The sequence below is a fragment of the Oenanthe melanoleuca genome, chromosome 5 (assembly GCF_029582105.1).
Source record: "Oenanthe melanoleuca isolate GR-GAL-2019-014 chromosome 5, OMel1.0, whole genome shotgun sequence".
Taxonomy (NCBI): Eukaryota; Metazoa; Chordata; class Aves; order Passeriformes; family Muscicapidae; genus Oenanthe; species Oenanthe melanoleuca.
In genome coordinates, this window is record NC_079339.1 from 4,207,736 (window position 1) to 4,227,723 (window position 19,988).

A 19,988-nucleotide genomic window follows, 5' to 3' on the forward strand; every position below is an offset into this window, starting at 1 on the left:
CTATAGGCAACTGAGATTCTAATCTGCAATTCTTTAATTCAACCTATTTGATTGATCAATTTGATGCCTGCTTAAATGCATGTCAGTAATGAATAGTGACCAAGGGTACTTTTATTCAGGAAAAATAATAAAAGTACTTCAGTATGAATTTAGCCTTGGAAATATTGCAGTATTAGATTATACATGTCTTTATTTTAATAAATTAATTTATTCCAATTTAGTATCAACATCTAGTAAATCAAATATAACATATTCATCTCACATAAAATTTTCATTACCATTATTTCATACATAAATGTTAAATGAAAAGCTGGGAACAAGACTTTCAATAGTTACATTTTATTATTTGCTTAACAGTGTCCTGAAATTTTCCAGAGATGGCAATGAAGATAAGCATGATTTCTACATATTTTATATAACTGCACACATGAATACAGAGGCTGATAATGTATTTTCTAACATCTCTTAGTAGTTTGCTGCAGATTTACTCAGTTATATACTCAGAGTATATCTAGAAAATAGTTTCATCTACTGCCCTGGCATTCAGCAGTTATAAATAAACCATCAATAAAAGCACAACATGAGTGCTGCTCTGGCAGGATGCTGAGCCCATGGGACTCAGCCCAGAACAGGTTGTTCTGGCTGAACACACCCAGAAGAGGGAGAAAGGACTTTCACACTGGGGTGTAACTCAGGCACTGCAGAGTCTATTTCAGTTTCTGACTTCAAGGACTCTTGTCCACTTAGCAAAAAGAATATATAAAACATTTATACAAACATAGAAAAGGTCAGTTGTCAGCCTCAACCAGCAACAGGAGCATTCACTTAACCAAGTGACAACTTACACAGTACACAAGAACTAAGCTCCCACAGCAAAATATGTTTATTTTATCTCTGCAGTATAGAGAATGAAGCTTAGCTTTCCTCTGTGTGGGTGGTGCCATTTGGATTACATTTGTGAAACTATATAAAGGAAAGTAAATATACCAACAGACTGGTGCCTGGGATCTAAAAGATAGATGGCTACACACAGTTGGTCCTCAGGAATCTTCTTTTATAATTGCACTTAAATTTACTAAATTTCTCTCCCCAAAATTTTTTTATGGTGATGGTGTTTGGAAGAGAATTAATTTCCTTCCTAAGACAGCTCATGAATTCTGATGCTAGATGTGCTGGAGAAAAATAATTTGACTAAACCCTTACCAATAATGAACTGACATACAGAGAGAGACTTACTCAAGTGTCTCCTTTTCATTCCCAAGGAAACTCTGAGAAGGGAAGAACTCACCAGTAGAAATGCAAGTACTGAATCCAACCACTGAGTCCCAATCCCACCACTCCATAGTAGCACCACCTCAGCAGTAGCATTTTTTAGAGACAAATACACAGGGAAAAGTTGTAGAATCAGGAAAACAGAGGAGGAAGAACCAAAGACAACTAAGCAGACTCTGAAATGTATTTGCTTTCTCATGGAAACACTGATGCACTGCTGACACTTAGAAACTTGTAAAAACCACCATAAAATGATGTTTATATGTTGGTATGGTACCTTAGAGCCCAAAAAGGATGGTAGGGATTGTCATACATATATATATATTTGTGTGTATATATATATTTGTGTATATATGTATGTATACTCTCCAACACACATGTATACATGCATATGCACTATCACTCTGCACACTTGTAAGGAAAACTCAGCTTGGAACAGAGGTGTAAGAAGAGCAGAAGACACTTAAAATGCAAAAACACACTGGTTACCACATGAAAAGCAGTTTTCTGTACTTCATGCTTTTAAGAAATCTTTCAGAGATAATAACAGAATAATTATGGGCTATTAAATCATGTGTAAGCAAAAATAACCATGGAAACAATTTGAAGAACCAGGGCTGGACTTTTGACAGAGGTAAAGTCTGATCTGTTAACTTCTTCAACACAGCAACTACCTGAAACTACAAAATCTACATGAACAGCTTTCCTGTTCTATCTCTGAGTAGAATGTCCTCTCTAATAAAAGAAAACTTTCTTCCAGTATAATTTATTGTTGTTCATAAGATGCTAATAGGTTGAAAGATTACTGGCTGACTCATGATAACCATCTCATTTTTTTAGATTGCCAATTCACCCTAATACTCTTGCCATGAACTTGGCATTAACATCTCCAGGATTACTCACACCAAAGGATACCACCATGTAAGTGGTTAGTGCCAAAATTCAGAGCTTATGATTCAATTAATACCTTAAGTATTATCTGGAAATAAATACATCTGATGCCAACTACAGTGGATTTATTCCCATGAACAAAAGTGGGTACCTAAATAATGATTTTTAAACATCCTGAAACAAAGCAAGCAAAGTTGAGACCTTAATAAGTTTATAGACTTCTAAAATTATATGGAATTAGCTGTGGTTTTGAATAGTACTAGAGCCATTTTTTACATTTTGAACCATACTTTGGTTAAGAATAATCTAAGGCATGCTTTACATGAAATTCTCTAAGCACACATCTAAGTTAAACTTCATCTTTTTGTGTTTGTAGGAATGGATAGACCATAAACAGATTTATTAGAATCATCCTTTCAATTATTTAATTTCAAAAACAGCTGGATGCTTTTAAATGTATATTGGTTTAGCATTCTTCTTGTGCAAATAACCTAGGAAAGAAAACTGGGGACATATTTGCATATGCAAAGAGATCCAAAGTATCTTGGGCATCAAAGACAACATGACAGGCTGCCATAATTACCCACACTACTGCATTTCTGTGAGACTGCACTGCTGTGCAGAACAAAGCTCTTCCCTGTGCAGACAAAGACTTCCAGCAATATCTGACCTTCCTACTTAAACTGCAGTTTAGCTTTTTAGGAGTAAACTAAAGGATTAGCAATTATTTTAGCTTCTTCACAAAGTACACTTTTTCCATTTATATTCTACTCAGAGTAAGCATGAAAAATGCATTTGTATATATTATGAAAAACATTTCTGACTTCAGGAAAAGAGTGGGTAGGTGATATGCAAAATTTTTAAAGGAAGTCTGTTCAATATTACCACGAGGGAGCAGCAATGGAGGATGTTTGGAGACAGGAGACTTTTAATATTTAATCTCTTCTGCTTGCTCTTGAGGTCTAATAGGGAGGTTTAAGAAGCATACTAACATAACTGAAAACTTTTCTTTACCTGATTATTTTCAAACATTTTCTTCTTTAGGTTAAGATTACTTGCTACTTACCCTGCATTTCCTGAAATATTTTCTGAGCCTTTTTTTTTTTTTTTTTTTTTTTTTTTAAACAAAATCTCACAGGAGATGAGAGGCAAGCACTAAAGGCACAAACATGAAGTCAACTTTTGCTGCAATTGACCCCATCCTTCCATTCTGGGATAATGATTTTATCTGTTATAATTCTTTTAGGCTTTATTTACTTCTGTGTTATTAGACTGTGGTTTTGGACTACCAGAAAAAGGCAGTAAACTAAGCTATTGTATAGGAAGCATTTCTTCACAGCTCCTGAATCCACAGTGATAATAATGCAAACCCTGTTCTAAAAAAAATAAAATAAAATCCTTTCTTTACCTTGCAAGATAGCAAACTGCAGTGTCTAGATAAAAAATTTATTAGATCAAAGAGAGCAACAGTGATGTGAATGGAAGGAAATGGAAGTGTAATTCCTCAAATATTCCTGTCTTACTACTATACATGTAATGGCAATAAGTAAAGAATTGGCTGCTACTGATTTTGCCACTTCTCTGGAGAAACATTGCCTTCCACTCAAGTGATGAAGTCTTTTTAAGCCTTCTTCCCTTTCCTAAGGAAACTAGAACATTTCAAGTATTAACTTCCCACTCATTTGCTACATTTCCCTTGCAAAGCAGACACTACTCATTTTTGCTTAACAGACCCTTGTTGGCCTCATTTTTTCTTGTGAGACCCCTGGGCAGAATCACATACATGAAGACATACTTTCTATGCAATTTCAAGAGCAGCTGGTGATGAAAAGTTGGCAGAGATGGATAATGATGACAGCTTTTTCATGGATCTGAGCAACTCACAATTTTCAATATGAAATCTGTGCATTCTGAAATGATACCAGCCTACACTACAGGAAACTACCAGTTACAAATCACAATCATGGAAACAAGAAAAGTAGATGAATACATTGGCATCTGGTTGCTATAAGGAAAATATTGATTTGATTTTCCAAAAAGAATCAGATTTATGGAGGTAGCATGCACATAATATGAAAAACTAAACAATTCCTGAAATAGAAAGTGTATTGGCTTTCATCATGTCAGCCAGACACATTCACTACTGCTGGAGTATTCAAGCACCTTATTGCTGGGAAAGATAATGGCACCAAGAAGTAATTGCAAACAAATTTTTTAGCAACTTTCCCCTGAGTCTCTCAAGTATACAACAACCCTTCCAAAACAAGGCAAAATTAGAAACATTTAAAAGAAGAGAAGAAAAATATACTTTTATCCTTGCACTCCTGGTCAATGCAGTGTTTCTCATCATCTGGTCAGACTGGAGAGACTTTTCATCGTGACAGATCAGTTTACATTTCAAATATGTGAGAGTACTTACCAGCTGTAAAGCTGTACTGCAGTATTCTGTGCTTTCAGCAGTCTCAAACTGCTGAAACAGAAACAATTAAAAGCTTTCCTTGGCCAGTTTTATATCCATTTTGGGAAGAAGTTTCCCTAAGGTTTTTTAAATTAATTGCCACAAAGACTTCTGCAATAATCTAAAGGCAAAACAGTGTAGTTCCTTTTTTCTATAAGACTAATCTAAATTCCCCTTGTCTTTTTCCTGCAGGCAAAGGTAAAGGGAAGGAGAATCCTGCTTGGTTGCTTCAGGTGCTGGCTTTGGCTGGGATAGAGTTAATTTTCTTCACAGTAACTGGTACAGGGCTGTGCTTTGAATTCTGGGTTTAACCCATCTGAGGTTAAACCAAAACACCTCATGGCAGAAGGACTGCAAAAACAGTCCTTCTAAATGTAGAAGGAAGTTTCCAGAGCAGTTGCTGTGATAAAAGGAATTGGCAAAGCTAAAAGCCAGATGCACCTTGAGAAGAGTGTTTTTGAACTCTGAACTAATTTGTTCAATAGGTCAGTACACACACAGACTGAGACATAAAAAGCTTTTTGTTTAAACTTAATACAAATAAAAAGTTCCTCCTTAAACTTTGGAAAAAAGTTAGCTTATTAGCTGATTATGAACTTCATAACCATCCTGACTGCAAGGCTAGGAAAAATTACAGCTAGTGGTTATTTTATATTTCACATGAAAATTGAAAAAAAAAAAAGAGGTCTTTTTCTTTAGCACAGTGAAATCCCTGTTACTAGACATAGAGTATAACATCTGTTACTAGATTGTTTTGGCAGCAGCCTTACCTGCTATTGAACCTATTTAGTGCTCAGTAACATGATCTAAATTCTACAGACTCCACATTGTTTTTCTGCCTTTTCGACCACAATTAACATAAAAGGCTTTGTCTACTTAGTCAACAAAATCAAACAAGAACACCCATTATTATTTGTCTTAGTTCATCTAGTCATGCAGAAACAGTCCAAAAAAAATAAATCTTTGAATACAAGAAGTTCTCATTGCAACTGTTTGGGTTAAAAATATAACCCAGGAAAGGTTATATATATGACATATATATCATATAGATCATTCCTGAGTTTCATTTTCACATCACAGATTTCCAATCTGTAAATACAATTACCTGTAAGTTACATGACCCTTGAATGCATGCATTCAATCTAAAATCACAAAGTGCCACAGGCACAATCCATGAGAGAACTCTATAATGGTCTCCCAAAGAGCATGTGTGTACAGCACAGAATCTTACAGTAATTCAAGCAATACTAGATTTGAAACACAGGATTACTGATGCCTACAGGCATGCACCAGAAATCACAGAATCACTGGTAAAAATAAAAAAACTGTGCTGCAGAATTCACTATTTCCAGTGCACGAAGAAATAAATAATTCAGAATTTCTTGAGGTTGAAGTCATTTGTCACATGTACACATGCAATTATGCTTCATGGAAAGGAGAATTAAGGGTCTCCTACTTGAAAGTATGACTAAAAAAAGATACATGTTTTGAACAGAAACTTCAACATAATTCTTTGACATTACAGTGGATTAACTGCTGGAGAAAATGCATTGTGAGGAATATTATAGTTGTGTAATTATTAAGCAAGGTAGCATACAATATTTATCTTGTAGGAGGAGATGGCTTTTCCAGTATTTAGTTGAGGCTCCTGAAAATACTCCTAAACTCACCTATGCATAAGTGAATTTTATCTTTGATTCAGTATGTCTAGGTGTCATTTTAATACTGCTTAGAGGAATGATCTTGTACTCTATCTAGATCACTCTTGACTGACCATTTGCTAGGTGAACATAGTTCTTCTACACTTTCAGAAATTCTGAGGCCACTCAGATGACATGAATTCCACTCCATGCTCATAATCCTATATCCTAAATTCTGTGCAATATAAATCTATTGAAAGAAGGCTACTGCCATTCTTAGATGAGTCAATAAAAACTTAAGTTTCTCCTCACATATAACCAATATATTCCAATTTCATTACTCAAAGTAAAAGTTTGCAGTAGTATAAACAACCACATCCAATTTATTCCAGTTAATTCTTCTTCTTTCTTTTCTCACTGACTGTTAACTTTCTGTATACTTTGGTTTAGTTTGGCTTTTATCAGTACACAACATCAAACTAAGGATTCTCCCCTCACTCTGAAAAGCATTTGTGAATTAAGCTTGATATATTACCCAGACTCACACAACACATACTATTAAAGTTCAAGAATCAGAAAACTGCAATTCATAAATACAATATATACGTTTCATCACCAAATAGACACAATGCACTGAAGAACAGAACTACCATTTCCAGCTTTTCCTGAATCTTGTTGCTTTAATTACTTCACTTGTTCCTTTCAGCTTGGTTGTTTTTATGAAGTGATAAAGTTTTATAAAGCTATTTTAACTAACTGCTAAGGAGCAACATATTTTTGACTCAGCACTTAATTCAACCTTTTGCTGTGCAGGAGAGGGATACACAGACTTAACACAGTCTTGTGGATGCAGAAGCAGCTCTAGCAGGCTCTACTTTAGGGACAGGCACATTTGCAAGATGAACCTAATTTTGCTGTTGTTCTCTCATCCTGCTCTGTTTTCCATTCTTTCAAAGTCTCATAGAGCAATCTCCAGGTGGCAGCCAAACCTGCAGCTGCCTTGCCCCCTTTGGATACCACATCCCATAATCTTTAAACACCCTAACACTAAAGGCAGTACTTGCATCAGTCTCAATATCTTGTGGCTTAGCCAAAATAACACACATAACACCCTACAAAGGGCATAGTCAGAGGTCTTAATACCCTTTCCCCAAGTTTTTCATACAGATGAAAGAGTCTGTTCCCAGCGGCTCACCTGGATAACCATTCCTCCAGGTGTCACAATCAGTCAGGTCCAGACCAGCAGCTCTCAGCATCACTGGGCTCCATCTCTGGCTGTACCTCACCCTACAGCCCCCGTCCCAGTCACGTTGCCATCACCATTATGTAGCAATTAAGTCAAGATGGACTGCACTGACACCATCATCAGTCCTTTATTGAAAACTTTTCATGCCTTCTTTCAGGCAGCTCCACACAGCACTGGCTCCTCTCCTCCTTCCTTCTGCATGGCTGGCCAACCCAAGCTGTCCCTTGCCTGCCTGACCCTGCCTGTCCCCCACACAACATCTCCTCACCTTTCCTGTCCCTTACCTCTCCTTTATAACCCATCCCCATGGGGCAGGCAGGGCTGTCTCCACTGCTCAGCAATCAGCATAGCTGTAATCCACTGAGGAAAATTGCCTTCTGCACTACCCTTACAAACTATCTTCCCACACCAGCCTCCAAATAAAAACTGATACAAAACTTTTTAACCTATTTATAAATTCTTAGCAAAGAAAGGAATTTGTGTTCATTAGCTCTAAGTTACATAATTCTCTTTCATTAACTAATATTCTATCCTCTACTGCTTATTTAGCTCTCTTTACACATCCTAATTAGTCTGTATTTTTAATATTTTTAGTATCTCTTTCCTCTAACACACATACTTAGCCTCTTCTTCTGGTTTCTGCAAAATGATCTTGTGATCCATAAATTCTGCATTCCTTGTAACCAATTTCAACAATGCATCTCTCTTCTCCCAGGTTTTCTTCAGTGAAGCATATCAAGTTTAGTTTAACAAAACTAATTTCAGTAATTTTATGCAGTTGTGTTCCCACAACAACAGCTCATGACAACGTTGCTAAATGCTAACTAAAAGTGATTTAAGACTTAACACACAGCTTAATTAACAAACAGATTAATTCAAACGATAATTAAAAGTTATTTAAAATTATTAACTAAAATTATTTTAGAAGTTTTATCATTTTTAACAATTTGGGAGCCACCTAAATCCCTTACCATGAGACACCCCTTTAGTTAGGCTGCAACATATGCAGTGCTTTAAAAATTGCATTTTAAAAAATTTTAATCACATTCTGACAGCTGATACAATTTAATAGAATTTTGTGTCCATTACCTTTAAAGATGATTTAGTTCGAGGTTCTGCTCTCTGCCTGGTGAGCTTATTTTGAATAAGCAATGACTGATCTGTACGAGCATCAAAACTCCCATGTTCTGAATCATGTGCATATGTATCTTTGTTCTTTCCTACATCTGAAGGAAAACCAGAAGAAAACAATGGGCTCATTTTAGATTACAGTGGATAGAAATAAACAGCATTATTACAGCCACAGTTGAATATTCATTTTATGTATACACTTTTTAATAACATATTTCTTTTCCTGTTTAAAGCTTTATGCTTGAAATGTCATCATGTTTGTCTTAAACTAGAAGGGACTGCTATTTTTAGTAGAGGGCCTATAGAAATGGCTTTTTATTAGCATTCAAATAAAAAGGTCAATAACCTCCTTTAGAGTAGTTCTAAAAAACAAATATGAATATTCAACTGCTTGACTCACAGTTGTTGAGGCTCAAGATGTTTCACCAAACAGGCAGCACACTCTGGAGACCAGAGTAAAATCTCATGCTTTAAATTTAAACAAGCAATTAAAAAGCCCAATTCCCCTACACACATGCAGATACAGCATTTGAAAATGTGCACAATAAGATATTGCAGTAAGTGCTTCAGAACACATTTTAATAGGTGTACCTGATGGTGGTAGAAGGTAGAAGGCCTTTGTGAAGGAAGTGTTTGCTTTGTCACTGGATATAGTTTTAATTGCTCAGGTGAATTTTTTATAAAAACTTAGTTGAGTACACTAGGAGAGCTGCAGGAAACTGAGATTACCCACACTGTCCATCAAAGAATCATGACAATTCTTGCCCTGTACACCCCACAGGAGTAAAATGAAGGGCAATGTCTGCACAGTGCTGGACTGAAAATTTTAATGCATTTTGGGAAATGGCTAGTCTTGAAAAAAGATGCTAAAGACAAAAAAGATGTCATAATCATTGCCACACAATATTATCTTGGACAAATTGGAAAAAGAAACATATTCAGACAAAAAAATTTACCCACAAATCCTGAGTCAAGTTCCCATCTCAGCTTTCATCAACATGGGAAAAGTCAGGTGGACTAGGAACAGCATTTAGCTCAGTAATTCCAAACCCTAAATAGAAGCCAAGAAAAAAGTCGTGGTTGCTGTGGGAACCACAATCTTGAATTCCATGGATTTAAAATTCATAAAAGTTCATCTGCAACATGTAAGTATTTTTCATTAAGTTGTTCAGTTAAATTCTCTACACTAAGTACTCAGAAATTTAAAAAAAGCCCAACAAACCACAATTATCTCATGCACCCTAAGCATTTTGCATTTCTGAAATGGCATATTAAAACCCAGAACATTTACTGAGCACTACTTTTTCTTCAGTTTAGTTGCAATATAATGATTATACAAAATGTTCCCTTGATAATTTCTAACATTGATATTAACCATGGTAAATCTGTGATGGGATTTCTCAATGTACAAAAGAGCTAGTTTTAATTGTCAATGTGCCTAAGTCAGGGGTTTTATTTCTTTTTAATAGTGTTTTAACTTAATATACAACTTACTCTCTGCTCAAGAAAAATGAATGTAGTTAAAAGAAGGTTTCAGGTGGTAGGTAAATAAACTAGGAAACAGTACTTAGCAATTCTGCAGATTTGACCTTTGTCTAGGTTTGATGAGCTTAGTTTTACTAAAGATCAAGATCTTAGTTTTATTAAAGATCAATTACTCCTCCTTGTAATAGGAGTCAGTAAAATGAAGAGACAGGCCTACAAAACCTAAACTAGGTCATTTAAGCTGAAAGGAACACTATTACTTATATTAAGAAGTCTATTTGGATGAAGGAAGTTTTAGAGGATTACACATTATAAGTACACCTAGTACTAAAAAACAAAAAACCTTCTGCAAAATTTTTAAAATTTTTTATTTCAATAGTTTGAAGTTATAAATAAGTTTTCCCTCTGTGATTAACACACTATACCTGGTAAACATCTTTATGCTTTCAAGGACACATGCTTTAAATTGCAGCATCTCTCCTGTAAAAAAAATCTTTCACCGAGAGCTATCTGCTATCTTGCCTGAAATGTAGTCAAAATTTGTTTTAGCAAAACAAAAACCCAAAACAACCCTTAAAATTAAACAAATTTGTAATTATAAAGAAACCTTATATAAAATTCAAAGATACTTCCTATTGTATCTTTCAGCAGCTGATGACTTATTTTATGTACATAAAGCACTCTCCCACTATGCAATGATACTAATACAGTAAAAAGGGGAATAATGTTTAGCACTTAAACATTCCATTTCAATAAGCATTTGTTACACCTGTCTGAAAAAATATAACACTGAGACACATACCATACAATTTGTATTTCAAAGGTATATTCAAAAGTGTGCATTGTTCTCACCATTCATGTAATTTTGGACACTAATGTCAGCAAAACCCCTTAAATAGAGTTTGTAGCTACCAGTCACCCCATTTGCCTCTTTTGCAGCATATACTAAAAGAAAATTGTTAATATAAATAATATAATCATCAAAGTTCAACAGAAGGCATAATATTTCTATACCAGAATAGGTTGGAAAGAAAAATCATAAAATACATTTTGGGACAATCATTTCATTTCTCAAGTTGAACTTTTTGCAAATTTCTTTTGATAATTTTTAATTTTTTTAAAGAACAAAGTATGCTGGGTTTAGAAAAAGAATTTAAGAGAAGATAACAACAGCTAACTTTTGCTACTAATAGCATTGGTTGCTTTTCTATTTTTTATGATCAGATGCTTTTTCTATTATAAGGCATCCACTACTTTTATTAAAAATGGAAGTCTTTTGCCTGTATTTTCCCACCCACTAAGCCCAAATTACACTTCCTTAAAGATAACATGCATACTAAATGCACAGTGATTTTAGTCCTTGAGACTTCCTTCAGCAACTTCAATTTCTAAGCTTCTATCACATTTTTGTATCATGGCTGGCTATAAAGTAACACTGTTTTCTGACATCCTTTCCTCCACACTTTCTATTATTTGGTTGTGTATTTCATCTTCCACGTGGGACTGTCACAATGCAAACCAAGACAGCATCCCTGAGTCTTGTGTCTCAAGCTGTACTGCTCAAGGATGTTTTTATTGTAACTTACTCCAAATGCAATGATATGGACTAACAGTCTGTTTGATTTGCAGCATAAGTATTCATCTTTAAATTAAAAATAGATCTTAATTTGGCTGCAGCTCCACAAAACACCGTAAGAAAAGCTTGACTGCCTGAAGTCATGGCAGGGGAGCCAGAATTAGCTCGTGGCTGAGGTCCTTCCCAACCCTAACCATTGTATGGTTGTTTTCCCTGCTGCTGTTAATGACTGCTCCCCCATTTGTGCTTTGGGCACAGCTGAAAGATGTGACCTAGGAGTGCCCCATTTGTATACACCAGTGGCCTTGCAAGCCCTCACGATTTTGCTTTTTTATTGAGCATGTTTACTTGGATTTTATTAATTTTTCCTCCTTACAAAGCTAAAAAAATGTTGATCTGACTCAAACGATGTGTGTCTAATCACTAAAATACTATTCTGTCAAAATGTCCAATGATCAATGTTCATATGTTGAAATATGACAGCTGATGAGATGTGCTGTATTTAGCTTTTAGTTAATCTACAGTACAGTTAATAATTCAGTATGGCAAAAAACCTCTAGCCTTTGTAAAAAGGCTGTAAATGCAAAACTATGCTAAAATTGAAAAAAAGTGTAATAATTGTTTACAAACCATTTTTTCATCTCTCCTTTAAAACACTGAAGACAATTTCATTTCTGGAAATCCTTTACACAAAAATGCAGAAGTTTAGAAACAGATAGCTAAGGCCACATTTTGAATCTTTCTTTTTGGGTTTTCTTAGCTGCTTGGCTATCTTCCTCACTATCACACCTTTCTGGAGGGCCAAGAGAGCATTTCAATTTTATGACAGGAGATAAGAAGCAGTTGTCCTGATTTCTCTGTAACATGCAATCCAGCAATATATTTTACATATACACAGTAGTGTATGGTAGCAAATGTTTTTCAATTGAAATGTGGCATAGTTATGGAAAGGAAAATTAACATAAATATTCCAAAATAGTTTCTGTTTCACAGACTTTGATATGATGACTCTTTACTGAATCCTTTGAGCCTTTACACATTTAAGGATAGGCTTTGCAAAGCTTTAAGAAACAGATTATTGGTCAAGCAAATAATCCCCTTTTGTCCTAATTTAAATCCTAGAAAAAGCAAGTAACTTGGAGAAGAACATGGCTGGACACCTAGATAAATTACATTGTGATGGATTTAGGTCTTATTTTATTTTGCTGTACACCTGAAATACTATATTATACAGACAATATAGAAAGGTTTTCATCTACCTGTGTATGTATATTTAGATATGAAAAATCAATCAAAACAGACAAACAGAGACTTTTCTTAATATACAATTTCTTATGAACTTTCAGACAGTGGTAACCATTACACAGAATATTTTTAATTTTTAAAAAAGAAGCCAGTCATATATTATTGCTTTTTAGAGGAGTTAAGGTGGTGCACAGAACCAGTAGAGGCAGATTAAATGCCTAAAGCACATCAATATTTTGAATTGCAATACTAAGTCCAAAGACTAATCCTTATTATGTTCCAACGAGCACTGACTAGATTGCACAGCCTCTTCATCCACCCTGCCAGCTCTCCAGGCAGGAACCAGCTCTAATATGGGAGCTGGGCAGCTCTGGGTACAGGACAAACTGTTCTAATGCAGCTTTTCAGCCTTCTCACCCCACAATCAGAGCAGATGTGACAGCTCTTACTTACAGGCACTGACCACAAACTTGTGAAAAAATCATTCTAGAAAGCATAATGGAAACATTGCTTTTCTGTTGAAGCAGAAACTGAACCTGGTTTTCTTGAATCATATCTTCTGTGCTCTTTCAGTTTCTCTTTTTATGTAAACACTGTATGTATTGCACAGGATATACATATATATGTGTCTGTTTCAATTTATCATAACATCACAAAATTGACTTACAAGCACTTCTGTAATTGAGCACTGAAAAAAAGCTTTTATCATGCAGTTATTATGATTCTTTGTTGGGTTGTTAGTTTTGGTTCAGCTCTTCATTTGTCACTGTACTGCAGCATGGCACATAAATATGGAGTTTTTTATATATAAACTTCATAGTAATTGGATTCAGGATACATTCAGAATGCAAGGTATCTGTCACAGCAAAATTGCAAAGTATCTAGGAAAGATGTAATGTCCTGCTAGGAAAGATGAGTTATTATGCACAAATCCTCATAATCTAAGTTAAGGGGAAAAAACAGAATTGAAAAAAGAATAAATTAGTTAATGATGTTTTACTTGCTACTGAGTTTCACTCTTGCTCTTATTTCAACACAGTAATCCCCAACTTCTGTCTCCCAGCAGAGGTGGGAGGGGAGTGAGTGAGGAAGAGGGGCATTCCAGCATGTCCAGAACCCCAAAGTTCACATCATATTTTACAGAAGCTTAGTGCCTATCACTTAGATTGAATTTACCAATTCCTCAAACTAAAAACACTACTTAACACCTAAAACTGACAGAGTAAAAACAACACAAATCATCATTGATCCCATTTATCTGTGTAGCTAACAAAGGTGTAATATATGAGCTTTTCACTCCATAAATCCATTAACATCACTACCTGAACTTGTCCAATGGATTTATGGCCTCATCTATAGACAACTGAAATAAAAGAGGAGCTTTCCACTGAAGTCCTTTACTTGATGCCTGTTAATCTCCTTCACACAAAATAATTTTGCCTACAAACAGTTCAGAAGGAGGAGAAAGCCATCTGGCCTATGTTCCTACAACACTGCCTAATTAAAAATTCACCACATTCACTTCATTCAGCTTGCTTTCATGTTCTCAGGAGAGCAGTTTGAAAATGCTCAGTAAGATGATGACACCCATTAATCTGCCTACTTTTCAATCTCAATGAAACTGCCAGAGTACCTACAAAAGTGTTGTTTCAGCCTATCTGGTGATCAAAGGTGAAGCTGCAGTATTCCTTTTTCAGGTTTATTTTCTACTTCCCCTCCCCACCTATGCTGAGATCCAGGATAAAATTGAAAATTTTAAACTTGGAGACAAATTCTTCCATATAAACATAATATTAAAGCACCAACAAACTGTATTTTGAAGGTTTGCATGTTTTGCTACATGCACCTTTTAGCTGACCCTTATTTCTCTTCACAAATCTAACAGAAAATGCTGATATAAAAATAAGGCAATTCTTACAACTGACCTCCAGGATTTATTTTTAAATACTGTTTTCTTTCTTGGTTGTAAGGGACTTTGGGATTGACTCAACACAGGTAAATTCATATCAAGTTAGTAAAGGGCAACTATTTAAATATTTTTTTCTTTTTCTTCCAGACTATAGCTGTAGTCAGAAGAGAAGAAACATCTACACCAAAATTTAGTACAATTTTGAACTGAAAAGCATCAATCTATCTTTTCCCCAGTTGCTGAGCCCTCCATGTATCTTTTCAGGTTAAAACTAAGTAATGTCAATGAAAAACAGCTTCATTTACTATGAGAAAGAATTACTGCTGACATATATAAATATACAACAACATCAGCATGTGTATGTGTAAGCAATTCAGTGAAAAATAGAGCAGGATATTTAAAAAAAAAAAAAAAAGAAGGAAATTATAACAGTAAAATCTTCTAATATGCATTTCCAATTATGCTAGGAAAGTGCAGCAGCTTTAACTGGAAGCTTACTAAGGCATGATTTTCTTATATAATCTTCATTCCAAATTTTTGGCCTATGGCATGATTTTGGAATATCTGGTTTTGAAGAAGTATCAATTTTACTATTCCAAATAGTTACCTATTTAGGAAACCTTGAGAAGCCTCTCATCTATCATATATTTTAGGCATCAAGAAAAATCAATGCTAAATCATGTGAGAGGTGAGCAGACCTAGCTTTCTTTTTCATTCAGCATGAAGATATGATTTCCAGTTTGATGCTTCATCAACTGTGAGCAAAAATATCTTCCTAGCAGTTGTGCAAGGTGCAGCAGTATCTTTGTGTCTGCATGGGTAAAACAGATGACAACTACTTCATCTTGGAATCTGTAAATTATTACCCATGTGTGTATTTACAGATTCAAGCTGCAGTTACAAGGATGGGATTATTCTCAGAATAACTTCTTTCCTACTTACTCTGATGTAATTACAATATCTAAATGATAGTGAAGCAGTACAAATATGGCTATTTTCTGCATTACTTCTTTTTTTGTTTCCTAAATTGTAACACTTTTAATATGTAAATCTCTAAAGCAAATAGATAAAATACCTACGAACAAAAACAACAGTAGAAATGCAGCCATGATAATAGTGAATGACATGACTATACAGGAAAAACAAGTGAATAATAACAACCTCAAAGGCATTTCAAGTACATTGTTCACAATGAAGGTTTTATGAAGGATTTTTATGGGAAAAGGATACACTGAATGTATAACACTCCTCTGTCTTTATTCCCTACTTTTAGTCTAAAAGGTGAGACAGTGTCAGGAAATGTATGACAGCACACATTTCCTTAGTCACATGTAGTCTCCTTTTTCAAAAAGAATGGAAATTCAGGGTATGTACAGCCTTTCCACACATAAATACTGTGAGTGTAATCCAAGAATCCTTAATTTTTCATTCAGACAACAACTTACCTAAAAATGGATCACTGTATTCTGTATTAGACAGCTTAATCAAGTTGTTTTCCAAAGTCTCCATCACTTTAGCTAGAATAAATGCAATATCTGTATCAGCATTCACATGTATTTCATAAGTTAAAAAAAAATCTTTACCGTAAAAAACACTTTTTAAAGCTGTCAGTAACTCAAATAAAACACTTTGGATTGAAATTCTGAAGAGCACCTTCTATGAATAGAAAAAAAGAGCAAGATCACTTTAATGAAAACTTCCAGTGCGTTCCTGAGAGAAGTTTAGCCCAATAAAATAACTCCCTAGAACAATAATTAGTCCCCAGTTTCTACCAACATTAAGGAAAGACTTAGCAAAATCTACTACCAGATGAGTTAATTTATTCTACAAAGATTCAAACACGTCTGGCAATAGAGGATGGCAACAGGTGACACACCCTGATTAGGATTCCAACTAGGCTAGTTTCTCTGGTAAGGCATGTGTATATGTTAAGGTAGAAATACTAAAATAAAAGTAGTTCCTTGTTCCACACAAGCTAAAATTTGGAGGGACTTTCTCCATTCATTCTCATTCTTTCCCTACCACTCTTCCCTGATTCTACTCTTTGTGAACGAATGCCTCTCCTCCTACATGTTATATATAAAGACTTTTTTTTCCAGAAGGCTAATATTTATTCTCTCTTTTTCATCTAGGACAGACTACAGAAGCTTTCACACTCTTCTCCAGCATAAATGAGCAAGACTTTCTTCTTATATTAGCAGTGAGAAGGAAATAATATCATCACTGAAAAAAATTTAGCTTAAAACTGACTTCAAACATTATAAAGATTCACTCAAGAACCTGCTAGTACGGTATGTGCAGGTGTTTTGTGCAAAACCATTTCTCCAAGAAACTGTAGATATCTAAGTAACTCAGAACAACTCTCAAAGAGAAGCACCCACCTCGCTGTGACACGAGATCCACGGCAGCTGCTGATGACCCTGCCCCTGAGGGCTGGGGCTGGGGCTGCACTCGATTCGGCTGCAGAAACGAGGAATGCTTGCTCAGGCTCTGAGGATGTGTTTGGCTCTGGGCCAGGCATGGCATAGATCTTCTGGAAGGTTTTAATGGGTGTTCTTTCACTGTCTCGCTCTTGCTTGTATTCATACCTGGAACAGCCAAGAGAAAGATAACATAATAAGCTCTACATGCTAGGCCATGACAGAGAGATGCCTAATTATGAATCCACTTAATCAGCAGCTCCTCAACTAAACAAAAATGCCATCCTAGAAGGTTTGAAGTTATTAAAAAACAACCTAGCAAATATACCAGAGTCTACAAAGAAGGTCCTTTGATTAGCAGGATGCACTCCATATTTAACTATAATAAGTAAGGTTTAAAAGAGTCTTTCCTTTAAAAACTTCCATCAGGCTCACAGAACATGCTTTGATCTGCATGTTTCTCTTATCAGAAACGCAGAACTTCATTAGACTGAAGACAATTCTTTCCAGACCTGCAGCACAGCATAACTGTTCTTGGTCAGACAAATTACTTAGCACCAGGTGAAGGTAGGCAGGTAAGCTTCAGTTGCCTCAGAAGGTGCCATAGGTCTTTAAATAAGTATGTGCAGAAAGAACTCTGCTTCCTAATAAAGAAGAGAACACAATGGGCACTGGGCTGGTGCCCTTGACAATGCTTTGCTATGAGCAGACCAATACCACAGATGTCTGTTGTGCTACTTTGAAAGTTTCTAGGGAGTCTCCTCTACAGCTCTTCCTAAATTGGTATGTTTATTAGATAAAAATCTACAGTAGTTAGACACAGCAATGAGTAATACAGAATAATATATAAAGAAATATACTTCATAATTGTTCTGGATGGCTTTAATGATTTCTTAAGCAAGGATAGGCTGCAAGCAACTATGAACCCCACTGCATAATTATGACTGTTGTCAAAGAGAAATGTTTCTTTCATCTATACTGGAGTCAGTATGTGTAACAAGATGAATCACTATTACCAAAGAAATTTATTATAACACTAATAACACAAACTGGCATTCAATTTTAACCCAAATTCAAGTGATACATATAAAAAATAGAACATAATGCTTTTATGAGGCAATGCCTCAATTCAAAAGAAAATTATTCCCTTTTGCTCTCTCTTACTCTATATTCCCCTGTGTCATTTCAAACAGATTCCTTAATACCATGCTGCTTCTGCTTTGAGAAAGTGAGTCACAGCAAAGTAATCTCAGAGCAGATTTGCTGTTATGCTAGTGGTATGAGCTACCTTAAAATTTGGAAAAGTTAATTCAATCTCTGCTACTGTGCCAGAGTCCAGTTCTGTGATATACTAGTTTTGATGGCACTTCTCTTGCATGCAAATGCTCACCCAGCACAAATAGCATGTGGCTGACATCATCAATTGGGTCACAAAATTGATTTACTGAAATTATTTTCATTCCTTCCTCTTTTTTCCATAGGATAATTTTCTAGACTATATCTTTCCAACTAGAACTTTGTTACAGAGTCCTTGCTCGTTCAGGGATCTTTTAATCTGCAATAGGCATGTATATACTTAGCAGAAAAAATCCCAATGGACTTGTTTTTCTATTACAAGTCCATCACTTCATTCTTTCCCTACATAATACTCTTCTGGTAGCTACATGAGCATGGAAATTATTAAAGATCACACACACGGTATAATCTACATTATGTACTGCAGTATAGGTTTTCATCAAGAAAACTGCATAAATATTGTATAAGAGGTATACATTAAAAAAAAGTGCATACACATTAATTGCCTCTAATTTCATGCCTATGGTTGGATTCAGGAAATAGAGAGGAGCCAAGTAGGGCAGGATCAAGCAGAGTCAAAGCAGAGTCAAACCAGAGCTGGGTGAAGCTGGGCAGAGCAGGAGACAAGATGAATATTGCCAATCACAGCCAAGTCCAGCAGAGTGGGACAGTCTGGGAGTGAGCAGCACAGTGCAATGAGCTGCCTTTTCTCAGCATTTGTCCACCATTGTTTTTCATTCTCTTGGGCTCAGAGAAGTGAAACGCTGTTCTGCAAAGTGTTCACCCTCTTGCCTTTGTTTTGGGGAGGCCACGTGGCACCAGCTGCAGAAACATCTGCCACCTTGTGTCTGTCTGGGCCAACATGTGAAACTGAATTGAGACAGTGAGCACCTTCTGTCTGTAAATCATCCTCTCCCTTGTATACTCTGGTTATTAATATTGTTGCTGTTACCGTTTGTTTCTTCTCCTGCTGCTGTTTGTTCTCAGTAAAGTACAGTCTCAACCCCCAGTCTCTGCTTTTTGCCCCCTCTCACAAGAGGGGCTAGAGGGAAAGAAGCTGTTTGTTTGATGTTTAATTCCTAGTGGATTTAAACCAGTACAAGCCTGTCGCTACCAGACTAGGAACGGCGAATATAGCAACACACACACACACACACACAGACACATGACTTCTGAGGCAGAAAGAAGAAAGAAACACTGTATTGAAAGGCCACTGCACTTAGATAGGATAGATCATACAGTACAGAATAGAAAAAGCTCATTGGCCCAAGAAGGCAACACCTCTTTGAAAACATGCTTTGTGCAAAACATCACGTAGCACACGCACTGCTCTGTGATCAACACCAGGTGTTATCTGTGTTATTCATTATTCCTTCTCTTGTTTGCCTCTCAGAAAAATCCCCAGCCTGGGAAAGATCC

At 35.8% G+C, this 19,988-nt stretch overlaps 1 protein-coding gene across 2 annotated transcripts in view; it reads right to left on the reverse strand.

The window, feature by feature from the left end:
* The window catches only part of ANO3 (anoctamin 3), a 125,527-nt gene that overhangs the window by 48,126 nt on the left and 57,413 nt on the right, over positions 1 to 19,988 (reverse strand). For both annotated transcript variants that reach the window (XM_056493625.1, XM_056493626.1), the window contains exons 2-4: positions 17,235 to 17,441; positions 16,299 to 16,370; positions 8,597 to 8,733 (exon numbers count right to left, since the gene is read on the reverse strand). In XM_056493625.1, coding sequence (XP_056349600.1) covers positions 8,597 to 8,733; positions 16,299 to 16,370; positions 17,235 to 17,441 — 416 coding nt within the window. The remainder of the gene's footprint in view (positions 1 to 8,596; positions 8,734 to 16,298; positions 16,371 to 17,234; positions 17,442 to 19,988) is intronic.